The following is a 16,896-nucleotide window of genomic DNA, read 5'->3' as shown; positions in this document are numbered from 1 at the left end:
CCCTGGCCGCGCGGCGCTCACTGCGGCTGCGGGCGCCACGTGAACCTCCTGAGCAGAGCCCAGGGAGAGAAAGCGCGACCCACTCGTCCAGCTCCCGCCCTGCGCTCGCCCCCTCGCGGGCCCGAGGCACCGGCCAAGCGGCCGAGCGCCTCCACTGCGGCCTTGGGCGCCACCGGCCCCTAGCCTGGCCCCCGCCCAGTAGAGCGAGCGAGCCGACGAGACCCGGCACGCCGAGAACCGCCAACCGGGCTTCCGGCGCGTTTCCTCGCCTCACAGGACCTGAAGCCCCACCCGTCCATCTCCCCGAACTTCCTCCTCTCGCTGCACTTTCCTCGCCAGTCTTCGGGCCGGAGGTGGGGGTAGAGAAGGAGGACTCGAAGAAAGAGAATCAGAGTTTCTGAAGCTACTTGGTGGCGCTAGGATTGAGCTGGGGGTTCGGGAACTGGGGGACAGTAGGGGGAAGGGCGCTGCTAAGGCTCGCCTACTTTTGTAATTTTCTAAGGTGGCCGGGCCTGGCCGGCGTTGGCCCCTTTAAGACCCACCCTCCCCTTCCTTTCCCTTCACCCCCTCCTCGTCTTTCCCTCTCTCTCTTAGAGGCCAATTTTGTTAATTAAATGTTTTGTTTGCGACGCAGCTCTCATTCATTGCGGACACGTCATTCGGAGCAGATCTAAGCCAGAGACCAGATCTCATTAGATAAAGCCCATCAGAACTAAGAAAATGGAGGAGCCACTAATTAAAGCTTTTAATTGTGCGGATTCGCTGCAGCAAGGCTTTATTTGAAATCTTGGGAGGGAGAAGAGGCAGAAGTTCAGTTCTGCCCAATCGACACTTGGTTGCGCAGGGGCAAGGGACTAGGGAAAAGCGGCACCCTCCTCCCCCAACCCCCTCCTCCCCGGGCCTCTCCCAGCTCTCCCGAAGCTTTTTAGCCAGATCTTGGTTGGTTAAAAAAAAAAACAACCCCACAACCTCAAAGTCAGACAGTTTAAAAGCCCCTTAATAAATCGCTCTGTGGTCCCAGCTGGGGCCATAGAGCCGAAGAGTCCCCTTCACCTGGTAGCTGCCGAGCGGATTAGTCCTGCTCCTCAGCGGCCGTCATTGCAGAATTGAAAGCGCCTTCAACAAGTGGACAGAGGGGAGGCTGGGAAGGAGTAGCTGATAGGGAACGGAACACGCGCCTCCCCACCTTCCCACCCTTTTGGCATCTTGGTGGGCAGAAGGAAGGAACACTGAAGGAAGTCTTAGGAGATGGAGATCCCTTAAAAATGGGGAGTCAGGGGGCAGGGGGGAAGATGCTGCTGCTGAGCTCTGAGCAGTGTGAGGAAAGGATCAGTTTGGTACTGAGCTAGAACACCTCTCCAGGACAAATCTAAGGTTCTCAGGGTATCCTCTGGTTCACCAGCAATGGTTCCAGTTTTCAGTAAGGAAAAAAGAAAGGAAAGGAGAATATGGGCTCAATTAATTAAAGCTTGGGGTTGGGCACACATCCTTCCTTTCTCCATTAAGCCACGAGAAAAACACCAAATGGGCATTGATATTTGTTCCCAAGAATAAGGAAAGAAATGAAGTGATTCCCAGGAAGCCACTTGCCTAAACTTGTCCCAAGGGAATGCAAGTGGACCCATCTTCTTTTTAATTAGTGGTAATCAGAACGTTTTCTGGAGGCACATGGAGAAGAGATGAATCTGTACCATTCACTGCTTCTGAACAGCACTGTCAATTTTTCCCCTTTTAAGTCACCCTCCTTACCACAGTTTTGCTCTCTATTTAATTACAATACTGTCAAAGCTCATGGCATTGCTTGGAAGAAGGGTAAGAAAGCATTACACCCATGCTCCTGCTGGTTTTCCAACATTTCTAAAAGAACACTTTATGAAATTAATGCTGCCCTCTTAATTTAAAAATAAAAGCCCGCCCCCTTCCTGTATCTATATATATTTTTTAACTTGGCTGATTGAGGAGGCCAGTACTACATTACTGGAAAACCAAATGTCAACTTATTCCATCATGTTATACTAATGATATCCCTGCGCTAAACATAGCCATACTACTCAGCTCCGTATTGCACTGGGGTCTTTTGCAGTTTTAGACCCAGAGTGAGGGAATCACAATAGAGCTACACTTCAAAAAAATACCTCATCTATTGATTAACCCACATTGAAGAAAGAGCAAAAATTGTTCTAATCTCTATAAAGAAAACGGTTTAGAGCAGAAATTTAAATAGAACGCAGTTTTTTAAAGTGAGCGGTATTCTAATATCAACCGTGTGGGCGTGGGTTTTTTTTTTTTTAATTACTGGATGTTGAAACAGAACACCTCCTAGAAGCATTCATGTGCATCAGTCTATCAAACCATTTACTCAAATTAAATGTGTAATCCTTCAAATGCCTCCTTTCAAATTAATGAGTTTAAGTAGCTTGAGTTCACCTGAAAAGATCGTATAGGCACCTGACCTCCTGAATTCTTCCCATTAATTGCACTGAAACTTGTTGGAAAAGGCTGCTTACATGGGCATATGAATGTTCGTATACATTGCTTTAAAATGCAAGATTAGTATAATTCTATAGTCTCTTTTCCTAAATCTCTTTTGGGGATCAAGGGCAGTGATACAAATAACAACAAAAAAACCCAAAATCTGAACATTCCTCAATTGAAAGCACTGCAAAATTTTACATCACAAACCACACACTAACACTGGAGTATTTCGAGCCTCCAAGTAACAGTACAAAAAGAGAAACATTACCATTAAGCTTTTTTTTTCTTGTTTGGGTTCCTTTGCTACAAGAAAAATGACAAGTCTTTAAACTGATAGGTAACCAGCAGTTTTCACAAGGGGCACAAAGAATGAGTCAGTTTTCTACTTAAGAAAGTTTAAGATGCTTATGTAAATATAATAATCAGCCATCACCATCCGCAAATCTTTTCTTACTAACCACACAAAATTTTAAGTCAATCTTTTGTCTCCGAGTTTCTGTGTGGGCCCCTACCTTGCTTTAAGAAAGCAGCTTAAATCCCACTAGAAATGTTTATTTTTAGTGGAGGGTCCAACTGGGGCTGACCACTTGAAACCCTGGTCCTGGGAGTGAGCAACCTTGGCACACCTAGCGGCCCAGTCCCACTAGATGTGCAGTTTTCAGTTAGTGTGGCCTTCGCCATTAATCTGCCATTAAAAATTGGAAGACTAACACATGCTTCTTTAACCCCTTAAATTTCAGCCAGCCAGGTTTTTGAGGTGTATTCTCAAGAGGTGCCCTGTTCCTTTCCTTAAAATCCTTGGTAACCTTTGGCCTTGCTACCGCTCTGCCCGCCAGTGTTGGGGAAAAGGCAGCCAAGTCTTACCTAATGTAGTCATTTCTGCAAAGGATCATGCCGCTCTTGGTGTAACAGGACGTGCCGATGTCGCCCAGCTGCGCCTGGCAGCAGGAGCACTTGAGGCACCGGCTATGCCAGTAGCTGTCCATGGCATAGAGCAGAAAGCGGTCCGCAATCTTGCCCCCACAGCCTGCGCACCGCTTCCAGGAGAGGGAGCCGGCCGTCACCGGGGGCGGCTGGGAGCTGCTGCCCGGATTCACCATGGTCTGCAGAGGGCGGGAAGCGAACAGGGAGAAAGAGACAAAACAGGGGCGATGCAAAAGTTAGTAATCTCCGCGCTAGAGAGCGAACCCGTTCCCCCCCCAGAGCTGCTGGAAGGAAGCAGCAGAGCAAGGGCGGTAAGGAGGAAGACGGGGAGAGGGAAGGAGGGAGTCTTGCCGGCAGCAGCCGCCTGTTTACTTTTCTCAAGCTTTGTTCTGGGGCCACGAGCTCCTCTCAACTTTCCAGCGCTCTCCGCCGCTGACAATTTCAGCTTGGGTACTGTCAAAACTCCGAGAGCCAGGCTCCGCGGCGCGCTCCACCCCTCGCGGCGCCTCCTCCCGGCCCCCGCCTCCGCCCCCTCCTCCCCTCCTCCGCAGCCCGCCTCCAGCAAATAAGGGTCAAACCCACCCACCGCCGCGCCCGGCCCCTCCCCGGGCCCCGCCGAGCCTAGAGCGCTCGCCGAGGGGAGTGGGGAGGCGGCGGCCCCCGCCGGAGCCACGTTCCCTCCCGAGCTCTGCCCCGGGAAGTGCAGCTGCAGTTCACAAGTTGGAAATAGTTCGGCTTTCTGAAAGGGAAGGAGGGAGGAACCAGCAGAGGGGAGATGGAGACTGTGATGGTGGGAGGGAAGGCGAGGAGACCGTGTGTGTGTGTGTGTGTGTGGGGGGGGGGGGGGGGGTGTAAAGTTGCGAAACTGGTTTTTCGTATTTTAAACAGCACCTTTCACATGCCATTGTGGTGACCGCCATCTCCCATTATTGTTCCAAATCTCATTTCATTTTGAAGATCAATCAGTGTTTTCTCTGGGTTTTCAGGACACAGGCAAGAATAATAGATCATTGAACTTTAGGATGCCTGTTAACTTCCTATACAAACACTCTCCACTTTGGTCTCACTAATCTGCCCTTGATCAGCAATTTAAATGCTAAAGCTTTGTTCCTCCAAAGGGGCGGGGGGAGCCAGGGGTGCGTTACAGATAATATGCGAGAAGGAACTGTTAAAGGATGCACAAGTTATCTCCGAGCCAGTCCTGCAGTCACCAAAAACTGCTTTTAAAAATCCCCCACTCTTTCTAATGAATGTCACGAGAGAAGCAACTGGGGTATAATATAGGAATCAATTTATAAAGCTTAGCCTAAACCGATTAATTTGTTGCCTCCAATCCTGAGTCCAATAAAGTCCTCGTGTTCCTCCAGTCACTTATTCTATAAAAAGATCAAGTTATTTACTGCCAATTAAGCAGCCTGTTTTGTCTTTGTCCTCCGTAAGCCGAGAGTGTGGGCTCCCCTCGAGGCTCCCAGCTATCTGCTCAAGACATTCAGCTGATACCTCAGAAGGGAGAGGGCGAACTTTGCCTGTCCCCAGCCCAACTTGGCTACTGCAGGAGGAAAAAAAAAATATGAGGGGAAGGGAACGAAACAAGGACTCGGGTTCCTTAAATAGGCCGATTTTAAACACATTTCCTCCGAAAGAGTCCCGGAACGTGTGTCCAGTGACCGCACAATAAACCAGAATGAGAACTGCACCAATTAAGCTGTAACAAAACCCTGAGACTTTGGAAACAGGACCACTCTAAAACCCATTAGCATTGCATTTATCCGAATGCATCATACCTTTATGTAAATTGATTTATCTGATGCATTTACTCGAGGAATTGCTTTTTGTTACAATTTGCCCTAACCCAAATGAATCTGCATTTCCTGCCCTAGGTCTTTAAACAACCCCCGCACCCCCCCCCTTTTTAATCGCTCCAAATTCCTTTTTAAAAGAGGAGAGGGAGGGAGGAGATTCCAAGCTCTTCCCCGCCCCCATCTTTGGTGAGAGGTAAATATATATGTATTTTTTTTAAAGGAAACACTACACTGAGAAAAGCATCCAGTAACCCCATTAGCTAAAGCTCTTAAGGACAAGCAATACCTTAATGCTGATTAAATCTAAAAGAGATGAATCAAGAGGACTGACCAGAAACTGACTCCCCTGATAACTAAGGACGGGCCCTCATCAAGTTTCATTTAGAGTTGGGGAAAAAAAAAGAAAGAAAGCTTTTAAGTTAAATAGGCTTATACTCTAGTAATTACATAGCCAAGCAATTTAGGTCCTGGGATAGTCAGTGAAATAGAAAGCAGAACTGGCAGCTAGAGGCAAAATCTGCCCCCCTTTAACAACGTCTCTGGTGTTTTTTAATGGAGACCAAGGGAGGGACAAACGTAGCGCTGGCAATTTGTAGTACAAAAATGGATGCTTAATTCATGTCTTGATTTTAATTAGGTGATTCACCGGATTTCTTCTGGATTGGAACAAAAGACTTATAAGCCAAGAGGAATTTTTTAAAAGAACCATCAATACCCAATCTTGCTCACTTAGATCCTTTCTGCCACTGTTTTAAAAATAGTGTGTGGGGGGCGGGGGGGGGGGGTGGAGTGGAGGGTCGTGACTATTTCCCCCACACTACTTCTCAGACTTAAACCCTTATAGCACATCCAGCCTTTCCCTTCGGAACTGAAAACATACCCACCCACCCCCCTCCAAGGTCTCCAACAGACCCATCTCCAAGAAGAACCCTTTTGTAAGCAGGAACCGCTACAAAGCTGGCGGCCCGGGGCTGTCCTCCGTGCTAGCTCGCAGGCCGGCCTCGGTAGTTTCAGACTCGCGCATTATCTAAGCCGACGTATTGTTTACTTGCAATTTGGGACGGTCAAGGGAAGGAAGCCAAAGAAAACAGCCCCGGCCCAAATCGGCCCTCTCCTCTTTCTCCCCGCTCCCTGCCCGCGGCTCCCCAGCCGTCCCCTTACCTGCTTTTCCCCTATATTGCAATATTGCGAGGCGACGGCGGCGAAATGCGAGCGAAGCCGCTCGGCTTCCAAGGAAGGGGCGCCTCGGCTGGCGGAGCTGGAGGGAGGGGGGATGTTCTCGCAGAAGCAGGAAAGGGGAGGAGGGGGCTAAGGGCCGCTTTTTTTTTTTAACGCGCAGCTCTGAGGCTGGGTTGGGGGGCCCCGCGTAAGTGGCGGGCGGCGGGGAGCAGAAGTGTCAGTCTCGGTCCTCGCCGTTCTCCTCCGCCTCCGGCTCCGCGCGAGCAGCTGCAGGAGCCCTCGGCCCGCGCAGCGCGGCGCAGCGGCAGCAACTGCTGCAATCGCTGCTGCAAGTTTGGCAATGTGGCTTCACTTTGTATATTCCCCCGCCCGGCGGCCCCCGCCCCGCCCGCGCTCCTCCTCCTCCTCCTCCGCCTGCCTCCCTCCCGCGCGCCCGCCCGCTCGCTCGGGGCTGCTGGCGGCGGCAGCGGCTCGGCCGAGCTTCCTGCACCTCCAGCCGGGGAGCGGCCGCAGACACAACAGCCCCGGGAGCAGTGGCGGCGGCGGCCGGGGGGCGAGTGCTCCCGGGAGGCGGGGAGCTGTGGCCGGCGGGGCCCGGCGCGCCGGAGCCTGCGCCGCTGCCGGGGCTGCTGCTGCCCGGCTAGGAGGCGGCGGCGGCGGCGGCGCTGGCCTCTAGCCGGCTCGCTCGCTCCCTCCGCGGCTCTTACACATGTGTTACTGACAGAGCAAAATCCCAACTACTCCCCGGCTCTGCCGCCGACGTCAGCGACCCTCAGCCACTGGGCGGCCGGATTGTTCAGGCGGAATAATAAAACCTGCCAATCCGGGCAAGGACAAAGGGATGACTGAAACGAGACTCCGGGGGCGGGGGAGAGAGCCAGGCGGAGGAGCGGGCCGAGACTGGAGCGGGGAAGGGCCGGAATCAGGTGGGGAGAAGTCACCCAGGCGCCGCAACCCCGCCGGGGCGGTCCCCCGCGGCCCAGGAGGGCGAGTCGAGGCACCCGGGACCCACTTGCCCTCCGTGCGCGCGAGGTATCCCCGGGACCCGCCCCACTAGTCCCTCGGGGACAGCCCGCCCCTCGCGCCGAGAGGAGCCCTTTAGGAAAACTTACTTCACATCTGCCTTGGAAATGGGTCTCTGTTAGGGTAGAAAGGCTTTCCTGAGATATCCGAGCTGTGGAGATCTGTGCTGTGTTTTTTGAGGTGTTGTTTTTGTTTTTTAAATTCACCATGTTAGAAATTTATGAACCTTAGTGGAAGTTTAATTCACAAGGTAGAAACAGGAACTCGGTAGTTCCGAAACACTGCCTGCTTACTTCCTCTTCTTCCCATCAATCCATATATAATCTAAGGGCCCAGTAGGCATTTCATAAGTATTGATCAACGTTGGTAAAAAAGATCACACAGTCTACTTTTAAAGTTCAGGAAAACTTTAGGGAAAAAACCCTTGCCCCTTGTATCCACCCCCATTGTAGAGGATGAGAAGCCAAATTTCTCTTAGCCCTCAGAGTGATGGAAGTTATCGCAGTATGAGAAATCCCACAGCCTCTGGAGAGTAAGAAAAGTTATTTCTAGTGTAAATCAAGTTTTGAGGAAAGCTTTGAGGGTGGTAGTCTGAGTGTCTCATTCTAGTACCGCAGTTCAGCCTAGATGCTTAAATACCTAGTCCTTCAACTTTTATCTGCTTTGCCAAATAGGTTTAATAAATCTCCGATCTGAGGCTAATATTAGGTCTGATTATTATTAGTAAGTTCCAGAGAGATTTTTCTGGTGGAAATTATCATGAAAGTGCAAAGCCCTTCTGCTAAGTATCATTAAGTAAAACCAGTCTTGTGGGACAAGTTTTCATGTTGTATTACACACAGCACTGCTAGACTGAGAAAGGGGACCTGCGGAGGAATCTAGCTACAGACAATGCGAATGTTCAACATCTATGGTTTTAGCGTCTGTTTGGGGGGATTTCTATCTTTCAAACCATCAAAACTAAGTCTGCAAAAGAAACTATAGTCGTTGCCTACAACATCAAGCAGAGGACATTTTTAAATACCAGTCAGAACGCGCCTCTCTTTATATGTCTAGCACCTTGAAATGAAATGGCTTACTTTTATTGATTGGAACTTAAAATTTCATTTTTATGATCAAATCACTTTGTGCATGTATGAAAAATATTTTTTTAATCTTTAAAACTATAATAATAATTAAAATGTTCTGGATAGAAAACAGCTGCAGATGGGTGTGATTAAAGAAGGCCAACTTAAAACGATGTAATGTTCCTTGAAGGTTGGTAAAGAAAACTCAAACCAAACGGTGAAAGGAACCCAGTAAATAATACACACATTTTAATTCCCTAGTTCAGCTTCAATTTGTTAATAATTTATAACAATCAAAATGAGATGACACGAGATCTTAGTGGGCTGCAATTAAGTTCTGATTTGACCTGGGGAAGTAAAGTAAATTTCCTGCTCTGGCCCTTCATTTTCTCATCCACAGATGAAGGAATCAAGCCAAATCGTCTTTATCTTTCCTCTTCTTTAAAAGAACATTATTTTCTACAGAACATTTAATACATAGGTCTGGAAGGAATTGTGGTGCTTTATTTCCCAAAGTATGTACACTAAAATGAAATCTTTATTTTAAAATTAAATGTTAGAAAACTAATCAAAACATTAGATATCACAAAGTAATTGTCCAAAGGATCATAGTTTCTATGGAAGGAAAGGAAGAGAGAAGGATGGATAAAACTTTGAATACAGATCTCTAGGCTTGGAGGGCCTAGGAGATGGTGTTTTCTCTCTGATTGTGAGTGGAGTGAAGACTTTACACATGTCCCTGCAGATTGGAGTTGGTGAGAGGATGTTACCAGAGACCTTTATTTCCTGATATTCTGGTTATAGAAATACAAAAGCGATGATGGCTAACAGTCTCTATTTAGAGGGGTAGGAAGTAAATACAGTCCCTGTAATCAAAATCCAGGTGTGCTTTAACCACAGCGCCACCTCTGGGTAGTCTTTATTTCTGCATTCCTTGCATTTAGCAGTCCTTATCCGAGTAGTACCAGTAGTACGATTTGTGGCGATTTGTGGTCTGCAAGAGCCTGCTATTAATAGAATGGGGTAGCAGTGTTAATCTTTTATTTTCACTGATGCTGAATTTACAAAAACTGTGTAAATGTAAATTCATTACAGGTAAGGCAGTTCTGTATTTAAGTGTTCATCAAACTGATATAGAACAGTGCTCAAAATAACCCTAGTATATAGTAAAATTGCCTGAATTCAAAATAATAATGTTATAATATACCCAGCAGTTCAAGAAACTTCTTTTGATGTCATAGACTCGTCATTTAGCTACTCACCTTGAATGACAAATAAGAATACACTGCTTTGGAAAAAAAAGAGAAACTCAAATTATTTCTTTTCTTACATTCTAATTAAATGTTCTGATCTTAGATCAAGCCCACATTCTCCCACTCAACCCAAAATGCTTTGTCCATACCTTCCCTTCTTGTCCTCTGAGTCTTCCAGTCATAATCATTTTTCTGTTAGACAGCCAGAGGTTCCACACAGACCCATGTCACCATCTGTGCCCCTAGAAAGGCCGGATTATTTGATGCTGATATGGCAACTTCCACATCAAAGTGCCCCAGCTCTTGCTCAATAATAAACAAATATTTAAACCTTTTAAAGGGAATGTAAAATTGTTTTTGAAGGCAGTCTTTTTAGAAAGCCCCGCCTTTTTTTTAATCTGCCTACCTTTATTGCTTTCATGATAGAGATCCCTTGAAATCAAAAGATTCAGTCAAAGTGAATCTGAAAAGCTTGAGTCTAGGACAATTTCAAAATATAAAAGGTGTGGAGAGAAGAAGAGGCAATGATAGTTACTGACAGATGTCATGAGGCAGAAAGAGAAATGGCATGTAGGTGGCTGCCAGTTTTCGTAGTGGTGGTGTTGGCTAGGGAGTGGGAAGGTATTGTACAGTAGTAGAGTCAGAGAGACTGCAGCATTTCAGAATAGGGATTCATCTACATTGTGACACAAATGAATTTATCTATGAAACAGAAGCAGGCTCACAGACATAGAGAACAGTGCTGTGGTTGCCAAGACAGAGAGGATGGGGAGTTTGAAATTAACAGATGCAAACTATTCCAGTTGAGCTACTTCAAATCCTAAAAGAGGATGCTGTGAAAGTGCTGCACTCTATGCCAGCAAATTTGGAAAACTCAACAGTGGCCAAGGATTGGAAAAGATCAGTTTCATTCCAATCCCAAAGAAAGGCAATGCCAAAGAATGCTCAAACTACCACACAATTGCACTCATCTCACATGCTAGCAAAGTAATGCTCAAAATTCTCCAGGCCAGGCTTCAACAGTACATGAACCGTGAACTTCCAGGTGTTCAAGCTGGATTTTAGGAAAGGCCGAAGAACCAGAGATCAAATTGCCAACATCTGTTGGATCATCAAAAAAGCAAGAGAGTTCCAGAAAAACATATATTTCTGCTTTATTGACTATGCCAAAGCCTTTGACTGTGTGGATCACAACAAACTTTGGAAAATTCTTCTAGAGATGGGAATACCATACCACCTGACCTGCTTCAGGAAAAATCTGTATGCAGGTCAAGAAGCAACAGTTAGAACTGGACATGGAATCACAGACTGGTTCCAAATCAGGAAAGGAGTACATCAAGGCTGTGTATTGTCACCCTTCTTATTTAACTTATATGCAGAGTACATCATGCAAAATGCCAAGCTGGATGAAGCACAAGCTGGAATCAAGATTGCTGGGAGAAATATCAATAACCTCAGATACACAGATGACACCACCCTTATGGCAGAAAGCAAAGAACTAAAGAGCCTCTTAATGCAAGTGAAAGAGGAGATTGAAAAAGTTGGCTTAAAACTCAACATTCAGAAAACTAAGATCATGGCTTCCGGTCCCATCACTTCATGGCAAATAGATAGGGAAACAATGGAAATAGTGAGAGACTTTATTTTGCGGGCGCCAAAATCACTGGAGATGGTGATTGCAGCCATGAAATTAAAAGACACTTGCTCCTTGGAAGAAACACTATGATCAACCTCAGTTCCGTTCAGTTGCTCAGTCCAGTCCAACTCTTTGCGACCCCATGGACTGCAGGCTTCCCTGTCCATCACTGACTCCCAGAGCTTACTCAAACTCATGTCCATCAATTCAGTGATGCCATCCAAACATCTCATCCTCTGTTGTCCCCTTCTCTTCCTGCCTTCAACCAACCTAGACGGCATATTAAAAAGCAGAGACATTACTTTGCCAACAAAGGTCCACCTAGTCAAAACTATGATTTTTCCAGTAGTCATGTATGGATGTGGGATTTGGACTGTAAAGAAATCTGAGCACTGAAGAATTGATGCTTTTGAACTGTGATGTTGGAGAAGACTCTTGAGAGTCCCTTGGACCGCAAGGAGATCCAGCCTGTCAATCCTAAAAGGAATCAGTCCTGAGTATTCATTGGAAGGACAGATGCTGAAGCTGAAGTTCCAATATGTAGGCCACTTGACGCAAAGAACTGACTCATTGGAAAAAACCCTGATGCTGGAAAAGATTGAAGGCAGGAGGAGAAGGGGACGACAGAGAATGAGATGCTTGGATGGCATCACCGACTCGATGGGCATGAGTTTGAGTAAGCTCTGGGAGTTGGTGATGGACAGGGAAGCCTGGCGTGCAGCAGTCCTTGGGATCACAAAGAGTCAGACACGACTGAGCGACTGAACTGAAATGAAACTATTATGTATGGAATGGACAAACAAGAAGCTCCTATTGTATAGCATGGGGAACTATATTCAACAGTGTGTGATAAACCATTATGGAAATGACTATGAAAAAGAATGTGTATGTATATGTATAATTGAATCACTTTGCTATACTACAGAAGTTAACACAACATTGTGAATCAACTAGATGTCAATAAAATAACTTGTTAAAAGAGAATAGGGATTCATAATGAATTCATCTAAAAGACTATACTTCAAAGAATTATATCTTGGTTTTAAATATTGATCATGCTTTAAATTTACTGTTTTTTGTTAGTATTTCTCAAAATGAAAAATATCTCACTAAATGTTTCATGTGATAAAGTTGTTGCTGTTTTAAAGTCTTTTTCTTTTTTAAGCAATCCATATGTCTCTATTTGGTAAATGTGCCACCAAATTTGTGTTAATCTGTATTTAGGAAGTTGTCATAACCTCTCTTTTATAGGGTAACATAAAAGCATAATGAAAAAGTTAATTTTATTGAAATAAAACAATTGGAAGATCACTGAGGAAAAGGAAACAACATTAATACTGTTGTGACTAGAAATATAATTTATGATATACATTTTGCTTTTAATTATTCTACTTGATTAGAACATTTAAAACTCCTTGAATCCGTGGGAAAGACGGGAAAGGTGATGGGAAAAAAGAAGATACAACTGTGACACATTCTTTTGCCTGACATAACAAGGCCACTTTTATTATAGTGGCAAGAAATGACTCCTTTTCTTCATACATGCTTATTAGGGTAGGAATAAGACTTAAAAATCTCCCAATTCTACCCTAGAACCACCATCAGCAGATCTTGGAGTATATTTCATAGTGGTGATATACAATAAAGATTATTTGGCCTACTCCTGCTAGCTTTCAGGACTGAATTCTATCAATAATGTTCAACTACCAGTGATATTCTGCATATATCACTGCAAATTAATTATCAGACTGTGCATGTGAGTATGTTATATGTTCATTAGGGTCTTCAAAATAGTCTACTGCACCCACAGGCAGTGCTTATTAAAGTTGAGTTAAATCTTACTGCGGATAAATTTAATTTTGTAATAGTTACAAAAGAGGATATGTAGATGGCTGGGCAATTTGTATATATATGTGAGGTAATTATTACTAACAATATATATTAAAATTATAAATCCAGTAGAAAATAGCAATTCTATTTAACATTAATTACTGTTCCTCTCCAAGACGATGGAAATAAGCATTTATCGATAGAGAAACTAAAGCATTAAAACATAATTCATTCCCACTATGTTCCCATTAACTGTTCTTGGTACAAGAAAGGCTAGTAGTTCAGAAATTTCACATACACCAATCCACAACTTCCTTAGTTACTGTCACTTTTAATTATAGTATTGAAATAATTAAGCTTTCTCTCTATGTGGATTTGTAATAAAATGTAATATTTTAAAGTGTTATACTGGTCTCTATTTGCTCACTAAAAAAATTGATGAAAATATGATATTTTATTCATCTAATTATAATGAATGACCCTGGTGGAATTAGGGGAGTTCAATCCATACCTGTCCATAGACTTGAAAAACACATATTTCTACTCTATACAGTGCCATAAATTTTTTAGAATAAAAAGAACAACCAGGTATGGATTTTTTTTAAATAATAAAATTGGATAACTCAATTGACTAAAATGTGTTCCCTCCACGAAGAGGTACACATTATAACGTCATCATTTATATTTCTCAACATAAATCAAATTTCATAATAAAATTGTTTTTGATGAATCACCACTTCTAGCTTCAAAACATTCTGACAGAGAAAGCAAATTTGTCGATTTCTCTGTATGATAAGAAATCACTGAAAATATATTTAATACTTTTAGTCTAAGATGATCTTTTGTGGGGGTGGGGAGAGTTTCTTTTAAAAGGAAAATATTCAAGCCATTTTAAAATTTGGGAAAACAACTCAAGAATAAAATAGTCTTTCTTTCCAGCATTTTTTCAGAGCCATCTGTTGTGCTCTCTAACAGTAAGGCCAGGGGAAGTCATTACAGAACAATACTCTGGAAACAGTTGGCTTCAAAGACAGAATGAAAACTTAAACAACACTACCTTTGTACATGTTTGTTCTAATTAGAGGGTTAAAACATCCAAGCATTGTACCCAGATGTCGCTCTCTGTCCTGTTTTTATCGCTTTTCTCCACTGAGATAACATTTAGCACTGCATTGAAATTTCTACTTACTGTTTGTGTCCAGTAGTAAATCCTGGCACATTATTAGAATATCTGCCTGTTATCAGCTCAGTCAGGGAATGAATTATTGACTATAACTCATTGCTGGGAAGACTACGTATGACACTCCAGTGAAGTTTTGATAATTTCTAGAAGTCATGGTAATTTATGGAAGGGGGTTTTGATTGATCTCCCACTACCTATTTTGCACCTATCAGTAAATAGGACATATATTGATGGTCTACTTGAACTACATTAACAATATGAGGAATTGACAACTTAAGCATTTTTTTTTACTACAATTTCTACTAAAACAGTAACTCAGTTTCTATGAATTTTCTTTTGTGTGGTTTACCCATGGGTGCAGGGAAGCACAGATCTAGACTGTTGAAAACACAATATCACTATTGTAATAATTATTTAGGAATATCCCTCATTAGCAGTTGTATCAGCCTCTGCCTTTTGGAAAGAAAACTTTGAGACTGTTGGAACAGATGAGAATGAAACAGAATATATACTGAAAGATTTTAAAGAATATCTTCAGGTGTTATAATACAGCTCATAGAATAAAAATTTTTAATGAACAGTAGGCAACTTACTATTTGAAAAAATATTATAATATATTTTATATAAAATTATAGGTACCATTTAATATGATATGACTGTCACCATAGGTCTATTTGTCAGAACACTAATGATCACTAACAATCACAACTTTCTCTTTTTTTTTAATATCTATTTACTTGGCTGCACTGGGGCATGTGGGATCTTAGTTCCAGAACCAGAGATCAAACCTGCATCCCCTGCATTGCAAGGTGGATTCTTAACCACCAGACCATGAGGGAAGTCCCACAACTTTCTTTTAATTTAGGTTTATTTTCATCCTGTTTTATTTTTGCTACATTCTCCAGATTCAGTTATTTCTGAGTCTCAGAGTAAACTCTACTAGACAAATGTTTCCTGTATTTCTTTCCTGAATTTCCATCATTGTGATTTCATTATTGCTTTATTTACTACAATTGCTTCCTATAAAAATGATCAGTATTTTCAACTTCTACAATATACCGTGTAATAGAGCAAACAATATAAATAATAATTAATGGTTATTTCCTAGGTGACATTGAAAGCATGTCTAGATTTCTAGAAATTTCAACTTATACCCAAATTGTATTTAGTAATCTGAAACAAAAATAATGGTGTCTCTTTTGCCAGCACAGACAATATTGGGGGTGGGTAACTTGACTGAATACTTGGCTTAAAGAAAATAATTCTTTTTTCATTTTATCTTAATTTAGTAGCTCCTAGCAGTCATCTAAACAATCTTAAAATTAAAAGATAATGTTAATGGGAGAGACTGTTGTCATAGGATAATGGTTTCCTGCTGCTAGATTAATGCAGTGGCAATAATACTAGAGCATTTATTGAAAATAAAGGGAAAGACAAAGCCAGGAGATTTATTTTTAAAGCAGGTGTCATGGATCCTATGACACTGTTGCATTATAATTACTTTGTTTCATCGTTGCCAGATGGTGGAGGGAGAAGGCTCCCTTATCCTGAAGGATATGGGGGTGCGAGAATGACACTGGCCGGCACCCCCATAACTGGAGAGGGCATTCTTTCTAACTAGAGCAACAGATTTGATGTGGTTCTTCCAATCAGATGGTCCCTTCTAAAGGCTGTGCCATTTAAAGAAACAAACACCAAAAATGCACGAATTAAGTGTCATTAACAACAACAACAACAAAAGTAGGCATCTACTTAACACTGTTATCAGTCATTCTGCAAGTATTACTAGGCCTTCCCACATTTGTACCCCAAATACCTTGCTTTCCCATAAGCCATAGGGATGGCCTACACGACAAAAACTCTGTCCATGGATTTATCTTCTTTGAATACATATGATAACGTTGGACTGAGTAACAGACTTCTCCAGGTGGCATCCTCACAAGTATGCTGTGCTAGTGAGAATTGAAAGATGGTCCCCAAGATGCCCAGCCCCTGGTATATACAGCCTGTATAATCCCATCTCCTTGCGTGACGGTGGGCCTGACTTAATAAGGTGAGCCCTTTCAAAAGAAGGTCTAAAGGTCAGAGATGGAAGAAGTCGAAAAGATTCAAAGCTGAAAAAGATGTTCTCCCACTAGTCTGGAAGGAGCAAATTGCCATATGAGAGACATGATAGAGGGGGCACATGGTAGGGACCTAAGGGTTGCCTCTAGGACCTGAGAAGGGTCCCTGGTCAACTAGCAGAGAGGCAGGGACCCCAGTCCTTGAGCTGTAAGCACCTGAATGCTGCAACACCAGTGAGCTTGAAAGAGTTCCTTGAGCCTCAGAGGAGACAGCAATCCTGGCTGACACCTTGATTTCAGCCTGGGAAGACAGAGCAGAAAGCCTAGATATGCCATGCCCATACTTCATACCTACAGAAACTCCAAGATAATAAATGGGTTCTGTTTTAAACAATTAGATTTATAGTAATTTGCTATGCAGCAATGGAAAACAAGTTCAAAAGATGTGTTGATGTTGTTCA

The 16,896-nt window shown here is 43.6% G+C and overlaps 1 protein-coding gene across 2 annotated transcripts in view; it reads right to left on the bottom strand.

The window, feature by feature from the left end:
- Window positions 1–7,161, bottom strand: part of LMO4 (LIM domain only 4) — a 16,912-nt gene extending 9,751 nt beyond the window's left edge. Inside the window, exons 1-2 of one of the 2 annotated variants that reach the window (XM_069571764.1) lie at window positions 6,363–7,161; window positions 3,340–3,578 (exon numbers count right to left, since the gene is read on the bottom strand). In XM_069571764.1, coding sequence (XP_069427865.1) covers window positions 3,340–3,575 — 236 coding nt within the window. In that variant the 5' untranslated portion in view covers window positions 3,576–3,578; window positions 6,363–7,161. Of the gene's footprint in view, window positions 1–3,339; window positions 3,579–3,771; window positions 4,221–6,362 lie in introns of those variants that run through there. The other variant, XM_069571856.1, reaches the window with a different exon arrangement.
- Window positions 7,162–16,896: the final 9,735 nt, after the last annotated feature.

This window comes from Ovis canadensis, chromosome 1 (genome assembly GCF_042477335.2).
Source record: "Ovis canadensis isolate MfBH-ARS-UI-01 breed Bighorn chromosome 1, ARS-UI_OviCan_v2, whole genome shotgun sequence".
NCBI classification, from domain to species: Eukaryota; Metazoa; Chordata; class Mammalia; order Artiodactyla; family Bovidae; genus Ovis; species Ovis canadensis.
The sequence above is the reverse complement of the archived record's forward strand: the minus strand, read 5'-3'. Positions and strand labels throughout refer to the sequence as shown.